Genomic DNA, 20,742 nt, shown 5'->3' with positions numbered 1-20,742 from the left:
GAATAAGAACTGAAAGATATAACTATAAGGCTGTTCATTATAATAAATTGCAAGATTCTTCTTTAAAAAAACATTGTTATGTCCTCTGATAAACATAAGAATAAAAGCCAAATGGTAAAGATTCAATGTACAGTTAAGAATATATCATTATGTGAAATTTTGAAAAACCAAAAAATTAGTTATTTAAAGAACGCCATCTTATATCAGTAAAATCAAGCTTAAAGTTTTCTGCTCAAATTTCATGTACAGCGTGAATTTTCACAACTTAACTTATAAAAATTAAAGTCGAATTCTCTCAATGTCATCTTGTATATCGATTACCTTTGTGTCCTTCGAAAATTCTTTCCCAAAAATTTTTAAATTCTTTTGTCACGGACGCTCCTAAAAGTTTGGAGGCAGACTGTTCCATATTGGAATGGCTTGTGCAACAGAATCAGCTAAAAAAAACTTTCATTGACCTATCTTGTTGTTTTATCATCATGGAGGAAAGAATTCCTTTTTTATATGCTGGATGATTGTTGCTGGGTAAGATTGGCGAAAAAACACAATGCGCAACGATTTTTCAGAAAAATGAATTTGGAAAAAATTTATAACAAAGTTTGAGATCTGTGAACAGATCGTACTTTCTTTTTCTTCTATTAAAACACGTTTTAGTTCAGCAATTCATTTGTTTTTCCAATTTCGCGATTCAAGTTTTTTGCAACTCTACTCAAACTTAACGCGAATAACGAAAGTGGCTTATGACAATTTCGTTTAAAATATGATTTTTGTTTTTTCCGGCAAGTTTTCAGTTAGTGTACTCAAAAGTTTACTCCACAAGCCCTTCTATGAAACATTTTTTTCGGTTCTACATCAGACTTTGGTTTCCTATCAGTAACTACGCCAAGATACTTCACACTAGTTGATTTTGATATTTTTCGCTGACATTCAAACGGCGTTTGTTAAATTATTTATGGTGCTGAATACTATATACTATGTGTTTTTGTTAACTATTAACTGTAAATTTATGAAAAAATGATAGTTATTGGGAATTTTTTTCTGCATACTGGACGACAATAAAATTTTCTTCTACAACCTTTGCCAAATCACTCACGTATATGTTAAATAACAGAGGGGCTAATTTGTATCTTGTGGAACTCCTTTTTTCAATGTCGTCCAATCGGACTGAATTCCGCTAAGAACAACTCTTTGTTTTCTATTCTACAAACAATTTAAAATGGTAGCGTGTTAATCAAAACCTACATTTCCAAATCTTCATTTTAGTATTTTGTGATTTATAGAGTCCAAAGTCTTAGAATGATCGAAAACGCACATATTACCGTTTTTCTCCGGTTGAGTTTTATTCTAATTTGTTCTCTAGATTTTAAAATAGCATCACTTTTTGAATTTTTTTATAAACAAACTGACTGACAGACAGTAATTGTTCTCTTTCTAAGAGACCTGGTTTCCGAGAACTAAAAGCCTTTTCAACATTTTGTTACAAAGCGGAAGTGAAAGCAATTGGTATAATTGACTGCGTCTTCGGGAACTTTTTTTTTGAAAACAGGAGTTACACAGGCTTTTTCCATAAATTCAAGAAATTCTCCTTCTGCGTTGAATTGATTAAAGTGATAATAAGGTGGTTTGGAAAGCGCCGCTTTAGCATCTTTTATGGCCCATGCTTGTATTAATGAGTGGTCTAATTGTAATTATTGAATCTATTAGCCCATTTCCATGGTTGTTATGTATCGGAAATTGAAGCATTTTTTCTGAGCAATTGTAGGAGTAGGAATGATGTTTGTTTCTTGCAAGCCAAAGTAATCTTCCAAAGTTGACAATCTGTAGTTTAGAGAACTTGAAATTTCCATAAGATTTGTGATCTTATGAACAAAACTGTTTAATAACGCCTGGACTCAGATCGTTTTTAGTTTCATCATCGCTATTTCTTGAAATCTGTTTTTTTAGTTTCCTCCCTTATCCATTTTTATAGAAGCAGAAATTTTGCTTCGTCTTTTGTTAGAAAAAAAGTTTTATTGAAGCACGTAGTTCCAAGGTGCTTTTTCAATAATTTTAACAACATGAAATTCTAACAACATCATATCATTTGTTACGTCACCGAAAAATGTCTCCAGTCTCAATTTTTCATAAAACTTTGGGTGAATTATGGATGAACAGTTTATTGTTAATTTTTTATGGTTTTTGATTTTTACATCACCGGTTTAAAAGCTGTAATTGTTGCCATATGATCACTTTTCCACATTTCGTCTGCTGCAATGCGTGCTTCATAATCGTCTGTTACTATGTAATCAATTAGAGTTGGAGTAGACTTAGTCATTGTTGTATCAGTACCAATATTTGATGGTATAAGATCATTTGGAAAAATTATAGATTGATGAAGACTTTTGTCGTATTTTGTAAAGTGGTCGAGGTCGTAGTCTCCAGTAAGTATGACGGATTTTCGTTTTCATCAGCAATAGGAGGATCAATTTGGAAGACCAATTTTTCAAAGCACACGTAAGCACACGTTTTTCTCGTGACATTAGGACAAAGTAAAAAATAAATGTGCATGCTTAGCTTAACCCATAAACTTTTAAAATTCGTATCTGAAAAGCAAATTAAATCATCGCTGAGGCAAGGCTTCAAAATTTTTGGAATGTTTATTATAAAACCACGGCCTTTCGTCTTTGTTGTCAAAATTTGATCTTTTTGAAAACTAGCAAAATTTTGCTCATTTATATGCTAGAACTCTGGATGATTGTTCAAACACCATGTTTCACAAAGAACATGTATGCAATTGTAACCAATGTATTCAATGAGTTGTTTTAATAGAAGATGTTGTTCTGCTAAACTTCTGCATTTTACTGTAGGATTTTCCTTATTATATCGTATATTTCCAATTCTTTCTTCATACGTGCATATGGCAAAATTGGTGCTGGGTTTTTCTCAATATCACCATTTTACATGAGGTGGTAACATTTAACAACCAAGAAAACTCAAACCTTGGATATGAAGGTTAATACACGTTGTTTAATGTTACAGCTTCTTTTAAATATAGTTATTCGCGATTCTTATTGAAAACTGCAAAGAAATATTTCTGGAGCTTTCTTTTTTCGAGAGCAGCAGTACACTTAGTATTACTATGAGTTCAATACCTGCCATTTCAAACTAAAGTCTAAATAAATAGCATTATTCGTCGCAAAACAGTTAAAAAACAAAAACTGCACTTAAGAGGAATCTCCATGAAAATCAATTTGAAAGAATAGCAACATTTAAAACAGCTGGATTTGTTGTTTCAAGCATAACAGATTGTTTTTAACACAATCTGAGTTTCATCGCCTCGAGAAGAAAAAAAAACCAATCCATATAGCCATTTTATACGCTTTTGCTGTTTGTTGCTGCAAAACCTAAGTCTCAAATTATTATGAAAACCGATGTATCTAATTAAATACTGCACAATAAGTGCACAAAAATCTTGCAAGTTGAATGACGTCACCAAAAATTCTTGGTGAATGAATATTTAATTATTGGCATAAATTAATAATGTAAATTAACATAATTAGGAAAATAGTCATATCACCCTGAAATTAGTCAACAACAAAATGTTATCGACTTTGCAAATTTCCATTAATTTTCAATTACAATTTTAGATTACATCTGTCTTGAGCATTATTATCGAAATTTGTGTCAAAAACTTGTGAGCAAAACAAAATTGGTGGTAATAGTTTTGTTTAATTTGCTTCACATCACCCTAAATTTGTAACGGCAAACTGAGATTGATTTCACAAAAGTCCCAATTTTTGATACAGTTTTAGGCTAAAATTGTCTTTATAGAGCATTATTTAGAGCACAAATTTGAAATATCATTCTCTTTTTCAACTCTTCCAGAAAAATAACATTTGTAGGAAAAATGGTCAGAATAAATTAACGGAAAATCAATTTTACATTAAATTTCTATATGAAGTGAACTCCACATTCAATATTCCGTCTAAATTCAAAATGTCAATTTCAAAATCCTCCAAATTATGGTGGTAAGAATTTCATTCAAGTTTTCCGTTCGGTCTGGTTATAGATTACATATCTGCTGGGTTAATAATTGCAATAAGTCTCCTTAGAATGACATCTCATTAATTTTGCTCATGTTCATAGGCATTGGGAGGACCTTGGAACAGAGTTTATCAAATCAAGCGAAGAGTAACCAGACAGCAGGTGTGGATCAAGATGAAGTGGGCTCTCTCACTTCTGGAAGTCTGGACACCCTAACTGTCAACATGATGATCACATTTGAACTCTTCTTCATCCGATGTCTTTGGAAAGGTTACCCAGGGCTAAGTCCATCAGACTTATGAACAGACAATGCTTGACCAGAATTTACTATGAAAAGACGGGTCTTTCCCATAATAGCCCCCCTGCCCAGCTTAGTGGTCAAATAACCTATAGCCCCCCATCATGGTGATTATACCATATTGGGGGGGGGGGGGGGGCTGTAATGGGAAAGACCAAAAAAGACCATGCTCGACTTGTTTGAGTTATGAAAAGACTTTAGCTGGACTTTAAGACATGTTTTAAGACTATAGCTCGTTCCTCTATATATTATACTATGCAATAATATTCTTTTTCGAGCTTCGATTGCCTATTCTTAAACCCTATTCCAAAACCATATGGGAATACATACCTTTTGTCGGATCCGAAATGGCATTTTATTCGAATGTAAATCAACTTAGCTTGTAAAATTAGGAACTGATGCAGCCTCAAAGAGACAACAATCAGTCCGAAAACAAGCGCATTTTGTTCACTCAGATTTATCAAAACAATTCTTTGTTGCAACAGTCTTTTCACAGGGGGAAATTACAATTTGACCCCCCCCCCCCATTACACCCTACTTTTGCATCGTTTTACCCCCAATTACCCCTTCTCTTGCACCATTTTATCCCCCCCCCCCCCAAAAAAAATAACCCCGATTGCTCTTGCATTGAATTACCCCACACTACCCCCAACCAGATGTAAGAGTTTTGAGGGGAATCTGCTAAAAGTTCCCCTCCCCCGATTAATCTCACATCCTTTTTGGGGTAAAAAAAATCAACAAAGGTGACTTTATGTTTCTTCACACTTCACTTTTGTCTACAAGAGTGGCGTCTTTTTGAAGTGCCAAGAATCCAAAATTTCAGGCGACAATGCCAGAGAAACTGATTGAGTTGGGGCAAGGAGGTTGCGAGATAAAAATTTGAGGTTGCTTAAATTTTCTTAGTTTTTCTCTACGGCAGGTCATGCGAAACAGTTTTCCTTTCAGACGGCTAAAATTTTGATTTTGTTGAAAAATCTGACACTTGGTTGAAAAGCGGGTTCAGTTTTTGAAAACCTAAAGATGGAAAAGGCAACTACTCAACTACTCGCTTTGTGTCGCGGCTTATAATTTTGTCGTATAATGAGTTTGTATTTTAAAAATTAACTTATTTATCTTGGTTTTCTACATCACACTCATGTTTTAACAAAAATAGAAGACTTTTCGCGGCAAACACAACAACCATTTGAAAAAAGTAGGTGTAATCAAAACTTCATTTAAATAAGCTTGGTTATCAAAATTTGGGTCACACAGATGAACAACAAACAATTCGTTAGAGGGCACTTAGAGTTTTTTTAAAGAGTTTAATGACTTTTGAGACGCACGATTATTGTTGTATATTGAAGTTACAGATGATTGACCTCCTTCCATTTTCCATCTGTTGTATTGTACTTCAATTTTTGGGTGTTTTTACTACCAGCTCATAGGGTGAGAAAAAGTTCAGGTTAAAGTTATCAATATCACCTCTAATACAAATTTGTTGCCTGATTTTTAGACAAATTTTTCAGGAACATCTCTTTTACAAAAAAAAACATTTTGTGCAGTCAACTTTCTGGCCATCGACGAGTATGCAGATTGACTACGGAGACTTAGCAATGTGCGTTTGCGCATAGTGTTCTGATGACAACTCTGATCCCAAAACAAAGAGATAAAAAGTCAACTTTTTACTAGAAAAGGACTCTTGTTTTCGAAACTGACATAAAATTCAGTATCGCCTGAGAAAAAAAATTTCAAGCAATAGTTCAGCAATTTCGACATAAATTTCAACATTAGCTTCACACACAAAAATTTAACACTTTCAAAAAACATTATATTTCAAAAAACCTTAACACAAATCAGATTAGTTGAATTAAAAGTTATCTTAAGCGTATAATCGCAAATAAAATGAAAGGCAAAATACGACGAGGGGTAAACCAGAAGTGACCAAAATCAACAAGAAGAGCAATGAAGGCTTGAAAGATGAAAAACACGGGGGGATCCATTTCGCACTGCTCATTCATAGTTGACAACTGTGGCACATCTTTTGAGAGAACGAAAGTTCTAATTTATTTTGTTAAGACCACTAAGGGATATCAATTTTAGATTTTTCGGTAAACTAGAGGGACAAACACTGCTTAAAAAGAGTTGTTTCAGAAAGAATTGCAAAGCATATAGGTAAATTCTTTGAAAGATCTCTGATACAACTGACAACCTTCCAAATCACTGAGTTATTTATTTTGCATCTTTTTAAGCTCTACAATTGCATCCACCCGTTTTCTCAAAAAAACAGAACAATCACATTCTCGTCCACATAATCAAATTTTGAGCAAATCAGAACAAATCTCGATTATTTCAGCTTAAAGTTTAGCAATATAATGAAAAACAACCCTTGTTCGCAAAATTTTAAACATCGATAATTTATACAAATAAAAAAACAAAAACCAAAAAGTCTTTCAGCGAATGTATCGATAACTCAACGGGCTTTCTGATGATACCACTCACATTTCTTTACGTCAAAAAAATTTATCGACTAGAGTCGACAGAACAAAAAACTCAGTTGAGCACATAGTTCCTCCCTCGTATGATCATTCAGCATAGTGCAGACTTGTCTCACAGATTGAATTCTTCTCAAACACTTGTTCTGTGCGTAGAACTCAACCCGTCTTTTCTCTTATTTCCACAAAAAATATATTAACAAACGGATTTGATTAATCAAATGGACGGAATAGCGAGCCCTCTCTATTAAGCATCACAGCAGCGTATCTAAATCTACCGCAAAAACATTGTAATTTAAACTTAAATCATTACGCCAGGTTCTAGGAGCCGCGTCGAATGCCTGAAATAAAACTGATCTATTCAGGAGGCCTGCTTTCCCTCCTGTACAACAACACTATAGATATTAACAGCCGCAGTTACACGCTTAGTACCGCAAAAGCCTCTAAGACAGATAACTGTGCTGCGTAGAAAGGCAAAACGTATCTCCGTTCGAATTTATGTTATTGCGTCCGAGTATCTTTCTTTTCTTTCAGAGATTTTTGTGCTCCATTGTTTCATAGTTTGTGTTGCAGACGGCTTCCCAAGCAGGAAAACAGTAGCGGAACAAAAACTTCTTTTTTCATTTTCTAAAACTCTTTGTTCATTTTTCAGATTTTCATTTTCCTCATGTTTTTGTAGGCTTCCTTGGCTTCTTTTGGACATGACTTGGCAAAATGATTTAAAACTTTCACGTCGAAGAAAGTTCTGCTACATTTGGTTTTCTAAAAGCCGTTTGCTTTGATGTGAAGCCGAGCATTGTCATCAATGTTAGTAGATTTGCTTTAAAAGATTTTGCCTTCTAACAACTGAAGTGATGGCTCAACTTCAACCTCATGGAAAAAATTATGCATAACCTTTGCATATTGTCTCTATTTTCATTCATGAGCATGTGGGTACAACCTCCATTTGCACAATCGAGAGCATGCTTTCGTATGAGTTTTTCTCCACAAGGACTGCCCAGAGGTTTATTTTTGCTTCAATGTTGTACCGAACAACCGAACCATCGCGGAATTTTTATTTTGTCAACTTAAAACCACAACGTTTCATCGGCAAGACTTTAAGCCAATTCGAGGCTCGTTTTTCTGATGCCAAGCGAACAACGCGACGCTTGTCTCCAAGTAGCTAGTGGAGAATACATGTTTTGCTAGCTTCCATCTTCCTAAGTTGAGCGCTGTGTTCATCTTTAGCATCCTATCCCGTATGAGGTGAATAATCATAATATCTTCATTTGCAAGAGGCTCGACAGCAGCGAGTGACGCAGCGTAGTCAATGTCATATTCTGTTGGCTCCCTGATGTTGGCTACACTCTCTCTGGTCTGAAGTGAATACAATTTGAGTGCATCATTCGTTACAGGCAAGTTAAAGAACGATGTCAACAAGATTTTTGAAAACTACTCTCTGCTTCCATGATTTACCGTTAGGTGTTGAAATTTCTGGCGTGAAATTTCAGTTGGTGTTTTGTGGAGATTTTCTTCCAGTTTTTTGAGTTTCCGAAGCGCATTGGAAAAATTTTGCGACATGCTTGCTAGGAAAATTCTACAATTTTCACTACCTAAGACTGATGCCAAAAGGACAACCTTTTACAATATAGACATCATTTCCACAGAAAATTTTATATGATCTGGATTTTGGGTGCTCCTTCACAATCATTCGGCATTTTGAGCAATCACTAGGTATCCAAAAAGTTTTCCAAGATCGGATAAATCAGTGAAGGACATCAGCAGGCTCTCCAACGTTCCTACCACACTGCCGCCGCCCGCATATCGTTTCTGCATTACGTTTGAATTGCGCATGAAGTCAATCAATTTGAGTATGGCTATACAAAATTTTGCCAATGTAATGGGATCCCCCAAGTGGTGCCTTCTTGGCAGGAGACTGCCAGGAAGTTCCGGCTCCCAACAGGTCAGATGCGGCCGTGTATGACTTTTATGCAGAGCTCAATGCAGGGCAAGTTCTTTCTCATATTTTTGAGTTAATTGTCAATTGAGGAAAGTGATTGCATTTTTGTGAGCCAATAGGAGTGCTCTTTTGTTTTCACAAACATCATTAGCATTGAATTTATGGCGTAATCAGTCCCTCAAATTTGGTCTAGGCATAGCTGGCTATTGCCTCCGAGAAGCCGCAAGTCATTTTCATTTAAATGTAGCTCTTAGATAAGCTTCCCGATAATACGGCATAAGACCTCTCCAACCAATTGGCCAAGGCCCAGGGTTTCTGTTGAGTGGTATGAGACAACAAACGTTGAATCTAATCATATGTTTACCATCTTTTCCGCGGCTAAACTGATGGCAGTTTTGGACAACGTTTTCGCAATATTGACTGTGTTCACTGTGAAGCAAGTCAAAATTCTTCACCACTCGTTTGCGTCCAAATCTGATGGTCCTGCCAGGGGTTTTCCGAGACTCTTTTATTGCCGTTGCGATGATGTTATGTTTTCAAACATAGAGGGGTATCGAATGGAATTGACTGCTTGGTGATCAACATAGTATTTTGGGTTGGCTTGAACAAGCACTGCCAGTCATTAGTGAATTAATTGGCGGAACTTCTGTAATCATAGGAACCTGCGATAACAAAAAGAGTTATCAGTATTCGAAAAGGGTATTGCGAGAAAACGTTGAAAAGGTCTTTCAGGGTTAGCACCTCCGTATGAGTGAAAACAAAAATTATTTGCCCTGGGATCCAAGTACTTTTTCGTGACGTTCCCAGAACAAGTCTCTCAGACCACCTTGGCATCCATCTTGGCTTGAAGCTTTCCATGTGCGCCAAAACACAGAGAGAAGAAAATGCAAATAGAAAATAAATCAATCTGAATTTTTTTATGGCTAATTATTTTTTTTAAAGAAATCTATTTTTCGGAAAGGTACAACCTGTTGTTGGAGGTTATTGTCTCTTAGGGTTGTGTGTCAATGTCAAGGAAAATAAGCCAACGTCAAGCAAAGTGCGCCAAAATCATCAAATGGATCAAAAGGACATGAAACTATTTAAAGAGTTTAGCACAACAATTGGGCTTTTTGTACTTTTCACCACTTCCATTTTCAGGGTTGTAAGTTATTTCACAAAACTTATCAATATTGGATGATATTATTTTTTCGAGATCAATATTTTGACAGGAGTTAGCTCATCTTTCTGGTCAGCTTCACATTCACGCGGCGTTTTCGGTCATCGGATCAAGCCCCCGGGTGCAAGACAAATAACGCCTCAAGACAACCCTCAACTGACATTCATATTCAACCCTTAGATATCCAGTGCTTTCAAGGCCAATGATCTACAAGGCCAATGACTTCTCTGCTTGAGCGTCCGTTGACTTATCGGAAGGTTGACAGCGTGTACAGCGAAAACCGGCAGGGTGGTTCCGTTGTCCACGCTGTCTACCTGCGGACCACTCAACGGACATCCGCCAGAGATGCATCGTATACCACCGTTACGAAGCTGCTCCGGGCTCACACTACACTTTTTCTGATCTTTAAATTTTTCATATGCTAAACCAGGCGTGTGATATAAGGACATTGCGAGAGGGAAATATTGGGAGATTTAGAAATGTGAAGATATAAATTAAGAAATTTAACATTCGTGCGAACCATTGATTACCATAACATGACAAATGAACAGCAACTTTATAAAAATTATTTGAAGTCACTATCAAAGTAGCACCAGAATTAGAAGTCACGACAATTAACACTAACAACAGTGGAAAGAATTTGAACAGAACTTTTTTTAAAGCAAAATTAAGGATGTTTAGCTTCTTGTTTATATGAAGTTGATCACAAAAAAAATTAGTAGTGGGAACAATAACTTTTGACTGGTAAACTTGATATATTTCAAATAGAACAAACACTGCCAGTCATTAGTGGACTAATTGGCAGTAATCATAGGAACCTGCGATAATAAAAATGGTGTTCAGTTTTCGAAAGGGGTATTACGAGAGAACGTTAAGGTCTTTCAGGGTAGCACCACGTAACATCATCAATTAAGATCATTATAGACATGAAACTATTTAATGAGTTTAGCACAACAATTGGGCTTTTTGTTCTTTCCACCACTTCCCATATTGTTTTTTCGAGATCAATATTTTGACAGGAGTTGGCTGTCTACAAAACTCATCTTTCTGGTCAACTTCACATTCACGCGGCGTTTTCTGTCATCGGATCAGGCTCCCGGGTGCAAGACAAATAACGCCTCAAGACAACCTTCAACTGACATTCATAATCAATCCTGAGATATCCAGTGCCTTCAAGGCCAATGACCTACATGTCCAGCTATTTTTTCTGGCACCTGGAGGCCAGTTCTCCTTAGAAGATCACAAGAAGATGGTCAAAGTTAGTCCCGGATATTCGCACGACATCCAGCTTCGCGTTATGCAATACGAAGACATATCCGGCAAAACAGAGTGCATACCCTCGGGTGCAAAAGGGCTATTGAAATTCTACGACGAGTACTCTTACGTCATGTGTGTTGACGAGTGTGTTGCAATAAGAGAACAGAATGCGTGTGGGTGTAATTCTCTAGGTTTCGCTCGACCAGATGACGATATTCCCAACTGCCGAATATTTGACATGGTTCTATGTTCATTCGACATAGACAGGATCACAGGTAGGCTTGTTTTTAGTTTGTTCCATGAGCAACATTAAAAAAACTAGAGATAACCAGTGAATTTTATATCTGGCAAAGGTCACAAAGGAGAACTAATTCAATAAATAAGCAAGAATGGAAAAATTGAACTTAAAAATAATTTTTTAGCAACAAATGGCCAAAAATACTAAAAACAGTAGCCTTAAAAGAGTTAGTATCATTAAATAATCTTGTTGAGACCAATTGTTTTTCTTTCATTTGCAAAATTTTCCTTGAAATTCCTTGAAGGAATTTACAACTCAATTTTTCTATTCTTCAATTTGAATTTAGCAGTAGTAGTTGAATATTCTTGATATCGCTTGTACCATCGGGTGGTCTGCACCCTCGTTTTTAGGCCGCACACATTTTCTCACAAGGATGGCCATATCAACATCTACATACAATACACTATGTGCCATTGTCATTGACATTGAAAGAGGTTACAAAAAATCGTGGCCAGCTTTCAAAGTTCTAATTGTGATGTTATGAAGTAACTTTGAACAATACAAAAAGCTGTCATCTGATGTTTTTAAATTGTTCTCTTTTCGATTCTAATGTCAACAGAGGTTTGCTGTCTTGTTATATTAACAAGAGTGGCAGTAAGTTTTAGCAATAAATTTTCATTTTCACTTGTTTATTGACAAGAACATCAACAACTCATGCATTTATCTGTACAAGCACAATGATAGTCGCTCAGGTTTTTTAGTCTATTAACACAACAACAATCTTTTCCCAAAAGGCATTTAGTTGCACTCATTTGCAGCGTTTCAAGATCTTGCATATGACATCGATCTAGACACAGACCTGGGACCTCTATGTGACTATTGGCACAAGTTAGCCCTTATAGGCGCTCAGCTTGTTTGCTTTGGAATATAATTTTAGCACATTTATTATTAAGAGTTAAAAAGTTTAAGTCGCTTCGCTGGCTCATAGTTTACAATTATCATTTTAATTCAAATTTGAAGATATCAAAAATGCCAAATCTCTTTGAGCTGCTACAGAACTCAACAATTCTCCATTTAAGCGGCCTTACAAGATTCTTTTGATATTTCGCCAGGTGCTCTATTTTATGGTAAATTTCAAGTGATTCTCTTTGCACCATTCTTCAATCTGGTTTGATGCGCGATCAAGACTTGCTTGGCTCTCTGAAACCGCTTCAAAATTGTATGCAAATTGGTTGAAAACAAAACCCGGAAGAGCGTTTGGTAAGTTGTTTATATATATGAGGAACAGCAGAGGCCCGAGGGTTGAGCCCTGTGGTAAACAATTGGTGAGTGACGTTTGACAATTATGACTCGGTGTCATTACACTACAAAATTGTTTTCCAATAGTTAAGTAGGATTACAAAATTTTCATTTAGCATCCATCAATTAGATTTTTGATTTCTCAAAATGAACTTGTCATGTGGCAGCGTTTTGAATGCCTCTGCAAACTCTAGTTAAAGAGTTGATGCAGAATCGTAGTCAGAGTTGCATCTGTCCAGTCACCTATAGATGTGAGAAAATAGGCATTTGGAGATTTGTGAATCGAGTTTAATTGTAGACTTCTGAAGCCATATTGTTTCTCTAGAAATCAGTGATGACATTTTTCGTGATTGGCATCAAAGAAGATTTTTTCAAAATTTACTTCTGAGGGGCAATATAGAAGACTGATTGGCAGGTAAGACGTGTTTGTTTCTATTAAAAGTAACAGCAAACTTTTAAAAAATGTTTGCACCATTTTACAACTCAAGTTTTTTTGAACCTTCTTCTGATCTCTCAAATTCTTTCCGTTTAACGGCGCTAAAATTTTTTCCGGCTTCTATGTGCGGTAACCTTTTTATTTTGGCATTAAGAAAGCTATTATGAAGTTTTTTTCAAAATATTTTCAGGACCTCTTTGTAATTTTGATTGATTCTTTGTAAGTTCTGGTCATTTTTTGCCCTGTTTGGCTCGCATATAAACCGAAATTGTGCTGCAGCTTTAGGTTTATACATTTGATAGACTTTTTCAATGAAAATTTAGCAGCTTCGATTGTAACTGAAACATTAAACAATTTCAAAATTTCATGTAAATTATTTTGGTTTTTTGTCCGATTTTCAAGCGATATTTTTCAAGTCTTCACATAAATAGTAGCGTATCGTGGTGCTTGGTTCTCGAACCAAAATTAATAACTTTTGATGACAACAACTCAAAGAATAACCTCAAAAATTTTTCAAAAACACCAAGAAAATGATGAGATTTTATTAGATACTTGCTTTTCACAAAAAAAATGCTATATTATTCAACTCGATAATCCTCAAAGTGCATCTATTTTGAATGCCGTTATTTTTTAACTCTAAGTTTGTGAAATTATGCAAGTGTTTTTGATTCGTGATAGCCCTTTGGTCTGCTGGTCAGATAGTGGATAGTGGCGTTTTTAATTGTTCCTTTGGATTGTAAAATAGGACTTGCCCTGCAATGTTTTATTTTCTTCATGTCCTCTCTCTGTGAAATGCTCATTTGAATTTGATCTTAGAGCAGTTTTACGTCTAATTTTTTTTTCCATACCTTAACAACAGTTCGCTCTACAGTTCAAACTCTGTTTTGCTAATTACAAATTTATGTTAAAACAATTGGCTTTTGTTGCCCAACGTTTCTATTGATCAAAATTTTCAGACTTTTCCCGCTTTTTTGGTAGAACTCAGGTAAATGCGAACAAAAAGGCAGCGAAAATAGAAGTCAAATTGCAGCACGTGAATAAAAAAACTAGCTCTGCAAAACAAAAAGCTTATTCAAACACAATTTCCTCAGACTAGTTTGCAATCAGTATATAAAAATTCGCGGCATAAGAACAGTCGTTATTGCTGTTCTTACCAATTCGACGCTATTAAAATCCAATTTGAATTTCATCTATCTATTTTGAGTTCAAAAATGTGTGAACCGCTTTCTTTTATAAAAAAAAACAAAAAAGCGACCAATCCCAATGGAATTCAAACTTTTTTTTATTTTTTAAATTCTTCATTATGTTAGTAAAGAGCACGAAAAGTGAAAACATTTCCGAACTTTGAAACTCGTTTTGTTTTCTCTAAATATCAAAACTTGAAAATGCCTCCCATACAATCGAATCAGTTTTGTAAGGGCGTTTCATTGTTCGATGATACTACTTGTTGTTTTGAGTACCTCTCCCCAAAATCAAAAATCCAGCGTACCATAAATTTCCTAACCCCTAAATAATTTGGAGGTGAAAACAAAATTTGATGGAGAAATAATGGATCAGTATTACAATCTGCCAGCGATAATTTTTATCTCTCACATTTGTGGCTTCGAAGAAATACCCTAATCAAGCTTTTATCCTATTAGATATCCTAATACAGTAAATACAAGAAAGGGTGGGCAACTTTTTAGTGTCTTAGAATCCACTTAGTAGACCCGATATGATAAGAAAAAAAAATTCTGAGAAATATAGTACCTTAGTATCGTCCTCGTTTGCATGGGAGACAGGGTTAAACTTTGATCTTGATTACATAATCCAGGTCCTTGGTCAAAGCTTAGCCAAATTTGTCTCCAGATAAATCAAAATTAGCCAAGAGACACTCTTTTCATAGACGGAAATTGGAAGTAATTTGGAGTCATATATAGGATTAGGAGGACCCCGGACGAGGTGTGCGACCCTTGCCAGCCCTGACCAGACCGACTTGGGTCACGCACGGGGTGTAAACCAAGACCACTCCACAGAGTCTGGCAGCACATATTCACGGTCTGGACAGTCTGATCAGGATCCAATCCAGAGTCTGCAGGGTCTGATCAGGCCACTACCTAAGGTCTGGGCAGTCTGATCATAGATCTTCCCAGAGTCTTTATAGTCTGATCATAGCGTGGTCTAGGGTCTGGATAGTAGTGTGGTATGGCCTGGAGAGTCTGAACCAGCTCTTTCAAGAGACTACGGTAAAATCAGAAACCTTTCGAGAGTCTGGACAGTCTGCTGAGAACCAGGAGGTCCAACCGATAAAACGGCATATCCCCCCCCCCCCAAAAAACGAGATAGTTAACCCCCCCCCCCCCCCCAGGAGACTACTTTTTTTGAGGACGCTTTCGCAATTTTACTCAATGAACATGAAAGACCACGATAAAGACTAAATTTTGGTAACTGCTCTCGAGCTGAAAGTGGGAACCCCCCCCCCATCCCCCCCCCCCGGTGCTCAACTCATGTCTGACTGATCAGAACTGATTTTGGTCTGGATGGCCTGATCAGAGCTGGCTTGGGTCGCTTACCTCGTCCTGGGATGAGTTTCGTCCCATTAGTAAAAAGTTTCGTCCCTTTAGTAAAAAGTTTCTACGTAGGCTCATTTATTTCAGAGCACTGCAATCAAGAATGCAGAGCCCAGTGCAGCCTCACCTCTTACAGAATAGACTCAAAACACACCAAATTTCCCTCGCGGGCCACCTACAACATCATGCGCAACCTCAACCCCTACTTCTCAAACCACTCTTACCATTTTTGGCGCCACAATTCTTTCGATATAAATGTTAAATTACAATCCTTTGGTGCTACAGAAATAGTTGTTTCTCTCAAGTATTCATTTCTGGGCATTATAAGTATCATCGGAGGGTTAGGCGGATTGTTTTTGGGCGCCAGCTTTGTCACCATATTTGAAGTGGTGTTCCTTTCGGCTGATATTATTCGGGTTGCGACGACTAAAATGGTCACAAAAGCTCAAAGATTCATTTATAATCAAACCACTCTTGTTAAAAGACAAAGACGATCAATCGAACTGCATGAGAGGAAAAATGGAGAATCAGACAGACGAATTTAAACCAGAATTCAGTTTGAATTTAATTAAAGTTGACCTGAAACTTACTCTGCCCAAAATTTTGAATGAAGTTAATGAATTGTATTTGTGGATCTTTTCCGTTTGTGCCCCCCCCCCCCCCAAGTACGTTATGCTCTCCCCCAGTTACAGAGCACATGCCATTACGTAGTAAATCATCACGTAAAAAATGGCACGTTCGTCTGGGGGTGCAAATGATATGCAACCACTAAGCTGGGTGGGGGGGGCACAAACGGAAAAGATCCGTATTTAATAACTGCTCAAGGATTGATCAACTCGTTAACTTCTTTTGTATTTTTGGAGGTACCATCGGCCGTTCAAGGTCAGCAAAACGGCACTTAACTCAATCGTTTTCTGTCTTAAACAGTAGTTTTATTTTTGTTAATTTGTAAACTGACTTTTACTGTTCATTCTTGTCCCAATACTGATCCACTTTTTGTGTGTTCAGTTATAGTGTTTTGCGGTTACCTCGAATCCCTATTTCGAATAATGAGGATTTGTGTCAATTTCCTTTTTTTTAAAATGAGAGGTTTTAGTCAATAAAATGAACAACCAAGCAAAAGTTGGGCTCCAAGTAAATGTTAGCGTATAGTAGTAAGATTTTGGAATTTTTTCCGTTTGCGCCTCCCCAGCTTAGTGGGCACCAAATATATCTCCAAGACGCACATGCCATATTTTTACATAATAGTTTACTATGTAATGGCACGTGCTCTGTAACTGGGGGTGCATAACGTACTGGGGGGCACAATTGGAAAAGATCAGATAATTATAAGGTAATTAGGGCTCGGAGATGAGAGCCCTTGTGAACTGCCGAAGAACGTCCAGAGCTACACAACATTTTTCTAGACCTCGTGACTTTGTAAAAATACATTGTTGTGCAAAAAAATACACTTTGAGGCTTTTGCGGACAACAGTGACAAAAACTTCGATCAGCCTTTTATTTGTTTCCCGAATTTTTCTGTGGATTACTTAAAACAAGATTAAGAAATCAACTATTCTCAAGTTTCATTGTTAAGGCAGAGCTTATTAAAAGAATAATCACACACACACAAAATCTAAAAACTGATGTTTGAATAGCATGACCAGCAAAACGTAAAGCTACAATCTATTGAAGCCAAACTTCACATTTGATTTTTTTTGTTCAGTAACTAATAACAGTACATGAATACCGTACTCGAAGTCAAAATAAAACTCAAATTTAAACCATCTTCACTGTCAACAAATCAGGATTGACAGGTTTTCAAAAATTATGACGACTTCTGGAATTCAGTGAATTCAGCCCAAATGGAGTACCATATACCAATTTTGGTATGCCAAACTTATTGAAGTCTGCGATATTCATACAAATTCAGATAGCGCGGGCCAACGTAAAAGCTATGCCAAACCCCAAAAAAATCATAGATCAGACAACCGATGTAACTCTATGCAATCAACGGTTCAGAATTGACACGCAACATTGTATATATAGAGCTTGAAAAACTGTAGTATCCGTGCACTGTATGTTTCAAGATTTGGTTCAAGATTTTCTAAAGAACCTTTGAAATCAATTTCTGTGTCTATTCCTTTTCTCCCCCCCCCCCCCACTGTTTTTCATGATCACCAGTAACAAAATAAGTGTTGTTATATAGTTAATAATCCAGTTCAGTCAATATAAAAATTAATAGAAGAAACAAAATCAGAAAATTTTCTCAAACGGAGAGACAGCTGAATTTGTACAGTGATGATTGGCTTTGGCCATATCAATGGTTGCTTTATTGCTGTTTGTTTTTACCCATTTTCTGTAATCAGTTTGGGAATTTCTCCAGTCTTTATCACTTCATAGGTCCCTGTTAGCTAAACTAACAGATAACAGGTTTACGTTCTTGAAGAATCCTGTCGAGACCAAAACTCCTTGACGTATCCCGTTAAGATCAACTTCCGCGATGAAACCAATTATTGTTTAGGGTGCTTTTTTGTTTACCTAAATCGTAATTTTTGAATTGTATTTTTGGTTTGTAAGTTACAAAAATGTCATACCTCATTCTAGAGTGTTAAAACAAAGTTTTAAAATTTAAAAAAAGAGTGCACAAATCACTAAAATAATTTCCCTTCATAGGTCCAATTTAGAGATTAGGTAATCTTCCGCACTCTCCACCCCATATCGTATGGTATCGGGTTTAGTCGTCCTCCATGACTTTTTTGTGTAGTATGTATTCGAATAAGTCTTCACGACCCAAGTTATGTGGATGGCAGAGCAGAGATAGGGCCTAATAATGTTTGTGTATTGTTGTGTATTTTTCAACTCGATGCACCCTGCGGTTTGACAAAGTGAGCTGGTAAGGGTTTAGAGGAGCACTACGATACGGAGGCCCACCTAAAAACATTAAGTATACCTGCAGCTGTTTCCTGGTGCACTCATAAAGCACTCTGTTGATTTAAAAAAACTTAATGCCTTAATTGATGAAGTTGAAGTTGTAGCTCTCTATGAATTTTCTATATAAAAGTTTTAGACCTCATTTCAAGTTTTCGAACATCCCTTGAAAATCCCACGCAAATAGTTGATTTAGCCTTGTGTCCTTGCGATCATTGTCAGAGCATTCCATAGATTAGAATTTTTGATTCATTTTTTCGTTAGTATCAAATAATTTTTTGTGGTTTGGTTCAATAAGTCTGACATAACCTATTTTTTTTGTTTTGTTTAATAAACTCAACAATTACGCTTCTTTTATTGTCTCGTTTGCTCGTCAAGCACAGTTTTTCCAGTGCTGGCTATTTTTGTGTTTGTAGAGCTTAAAAGTTTAATTATCGTATACTTATTCTCCCTCTTAGTTTTATAAAACAATATTGTACTGGTAACTGACTTGTTAACTGTACTTTGTTTCCCTGCCATAGGTTTTGACAGTCTTTTTTACTGAGTGATCATTACTGAAGATTCATTACTGAGTAAAAGGTAGGGGCCATGCCAACCACTTTTGTTTAGTTACGCAAGAACATAGGCGGTACCGTATGATGCACATGCAGTTTTTTAAATTTGCTCAAGCCTTTTTCAGACTAGATAAGGCCCCCTCGGTTTTCTCGCTTTTCTATAGCATTGGTTGTTTGCTGTTATTCAGCTCCGTCGTAGCTTATTGTTGCGTGTATAGGATCCCTTCAAAGTCGTACCGCACAACCTCAAAATAACCGCAATCATAAAAACCCAATCATAACCGCAATCATTGTTTTCAAATGCTTTTTACATGCGTTCTATACTTTGTCGTATCACCTATAACCAAACACGTCAATTTAGATTTTTTCATCTCTATTTTTCATTTTCAATAAATAATTTTTTCAATTCACAACGTTTGGAATCGTCGTTCGTTAACGTTTTGTGAGGTAGAAACGGTGGACCTGATCAAAAAGTCGCCAAATTTGCTCTCTCCGATTACTTCAGCCGTGCTATCACGCGTCTGTTGCGGCTATTTGGTTAACTTTGCTACAGTTATTTTTGTGCTTTTGCTCTTTTTGCTTGCGTTATGCGAGTGTAGATCCAATGGTACTATTCACCTCGTGGTGTTTCAAAAACTGGCGGTGTTGCAAAAAACCGACCTCGTCGTCTTTCAAAAATTTGTGTCTTCGGAATATTTTCCCTTGGTGCTCAGCTGTGTATCTTAACTTTAAGGACGGTTTACCTTAAATATTCTCCAAAAACATTTTCTTGGTTCAGTGTTTCATTCATATTCGGAGCGCTCAATTCAATTTCTACATAATCCTAGTCCTCAGTAACATTGTTTGATCCTTTCCTGACTCAGTTTCTAATATTCTATTTTCTCTTTTTTATTTTTAACAGCTTCATTTACAAAATTTACAACGTTGACTATTTCCCGAATTATTTTTGCCCCACTGTCAAAAGATTTAAATTCCTTTTCCGTCCAGTTTTTATGGTCAAATTGATTAACAATCTCTACCTATCATTTCGTATTGTGGTAAAAAGGTGCTAAGATCTTAGTTGAATCTTTTGTGTTTCTTGATGCAAGGTGTTTCGCATCAGTTCAAGGCAGAAAAGCAGTTCATCTCTCAACATTACATTGTCATCACTCATTGCCGCATAAACATATGTCTACACTGTTTGGTACATGCAATCAATTGGTAGAGCGCATGTTATCACAAAATACAGGCAAAAAAGAAAAGGCAGGCTATGCTTAGTCATAGAGTGAATTGCGGATCGGTAAGCCATCATTTCTAAACGAAGCTAATTACTGCCTGTGTCATGAAAATCGCCAACGTACTTTACAGGCTGCTCTGCAACCGTTGAGTTTGTACGCTCAACCATAGCGTTAATGTTAGGATGATAAGGTTTGGTCTGGCGGATCTTCTGCCGATTTCTATCTCTCTACACATATTTTTAAAACTGAAATGATTGTAAAACTGCAAATCTTTCTCAAATTTTAAATTTGAAAAATTGGCAAAACCAAAAATGTTGCTTAGTTTCTTCAAATTAGAACAAAATTTGTCTCGTTACAAAAAAATTGTTTTTGTTCTGACAACTTTTTTCTGC

At 36.4% G+C, this 20,742-nt stretch overlaps 1 protein-coding gene across 1 annotated transcript in view; it reads left to right on the top strand.

The window, feature by feature from the left end:
• The window catches only part of LOC142352936 (uncharacterized), a 54,497-nt gene extending 38,283 nt beyond the window's left edge, over positions 1 to 16,214 (top strand). Inside the window, exons 2-4 of the mRNA XM_075405092.1 lie at positions 4,126 to 4,293; positions 10,910 to 11,422; positions 15,757 to 16,214. Coding sequence (XP_075261207.1) covers positions 4,248 to 4,293; positions 10,910 to 11,422; positions 15,757 to 16,214 — 1,017 coding nt within the window. The 5' untranslated portion in view covers positions 4,126 to 4,247. The remainder of the gene's footprint in view (positions 1 to 4,125; positions 4,294 to 10,909; positions 11,423 to 15,756) is intronic.
• Positions 16,215 to 20,742: the final 4,528 nt, after the last annotated feature.

This window comes from Convolutriloba macropyga, chromosome 14 (genome assembly GCF_964194025.1).
Source record: "Convolutriloba macropyga chromosome 14, txConMacr16.3, whole genome shotgun sequence".
NCBI classification, from domain to species: domain Eukaryota; kingdom Metazoa; phylum Xenacoelomorpha; order Acoela; family Convolutidae; genus Convolutriloba; species Convolutriloba macropyga.
Note: the sequence above shows the minus strand (reverse complement) of the source record. Positions and strands in the feature narration are given on the sequence as shown.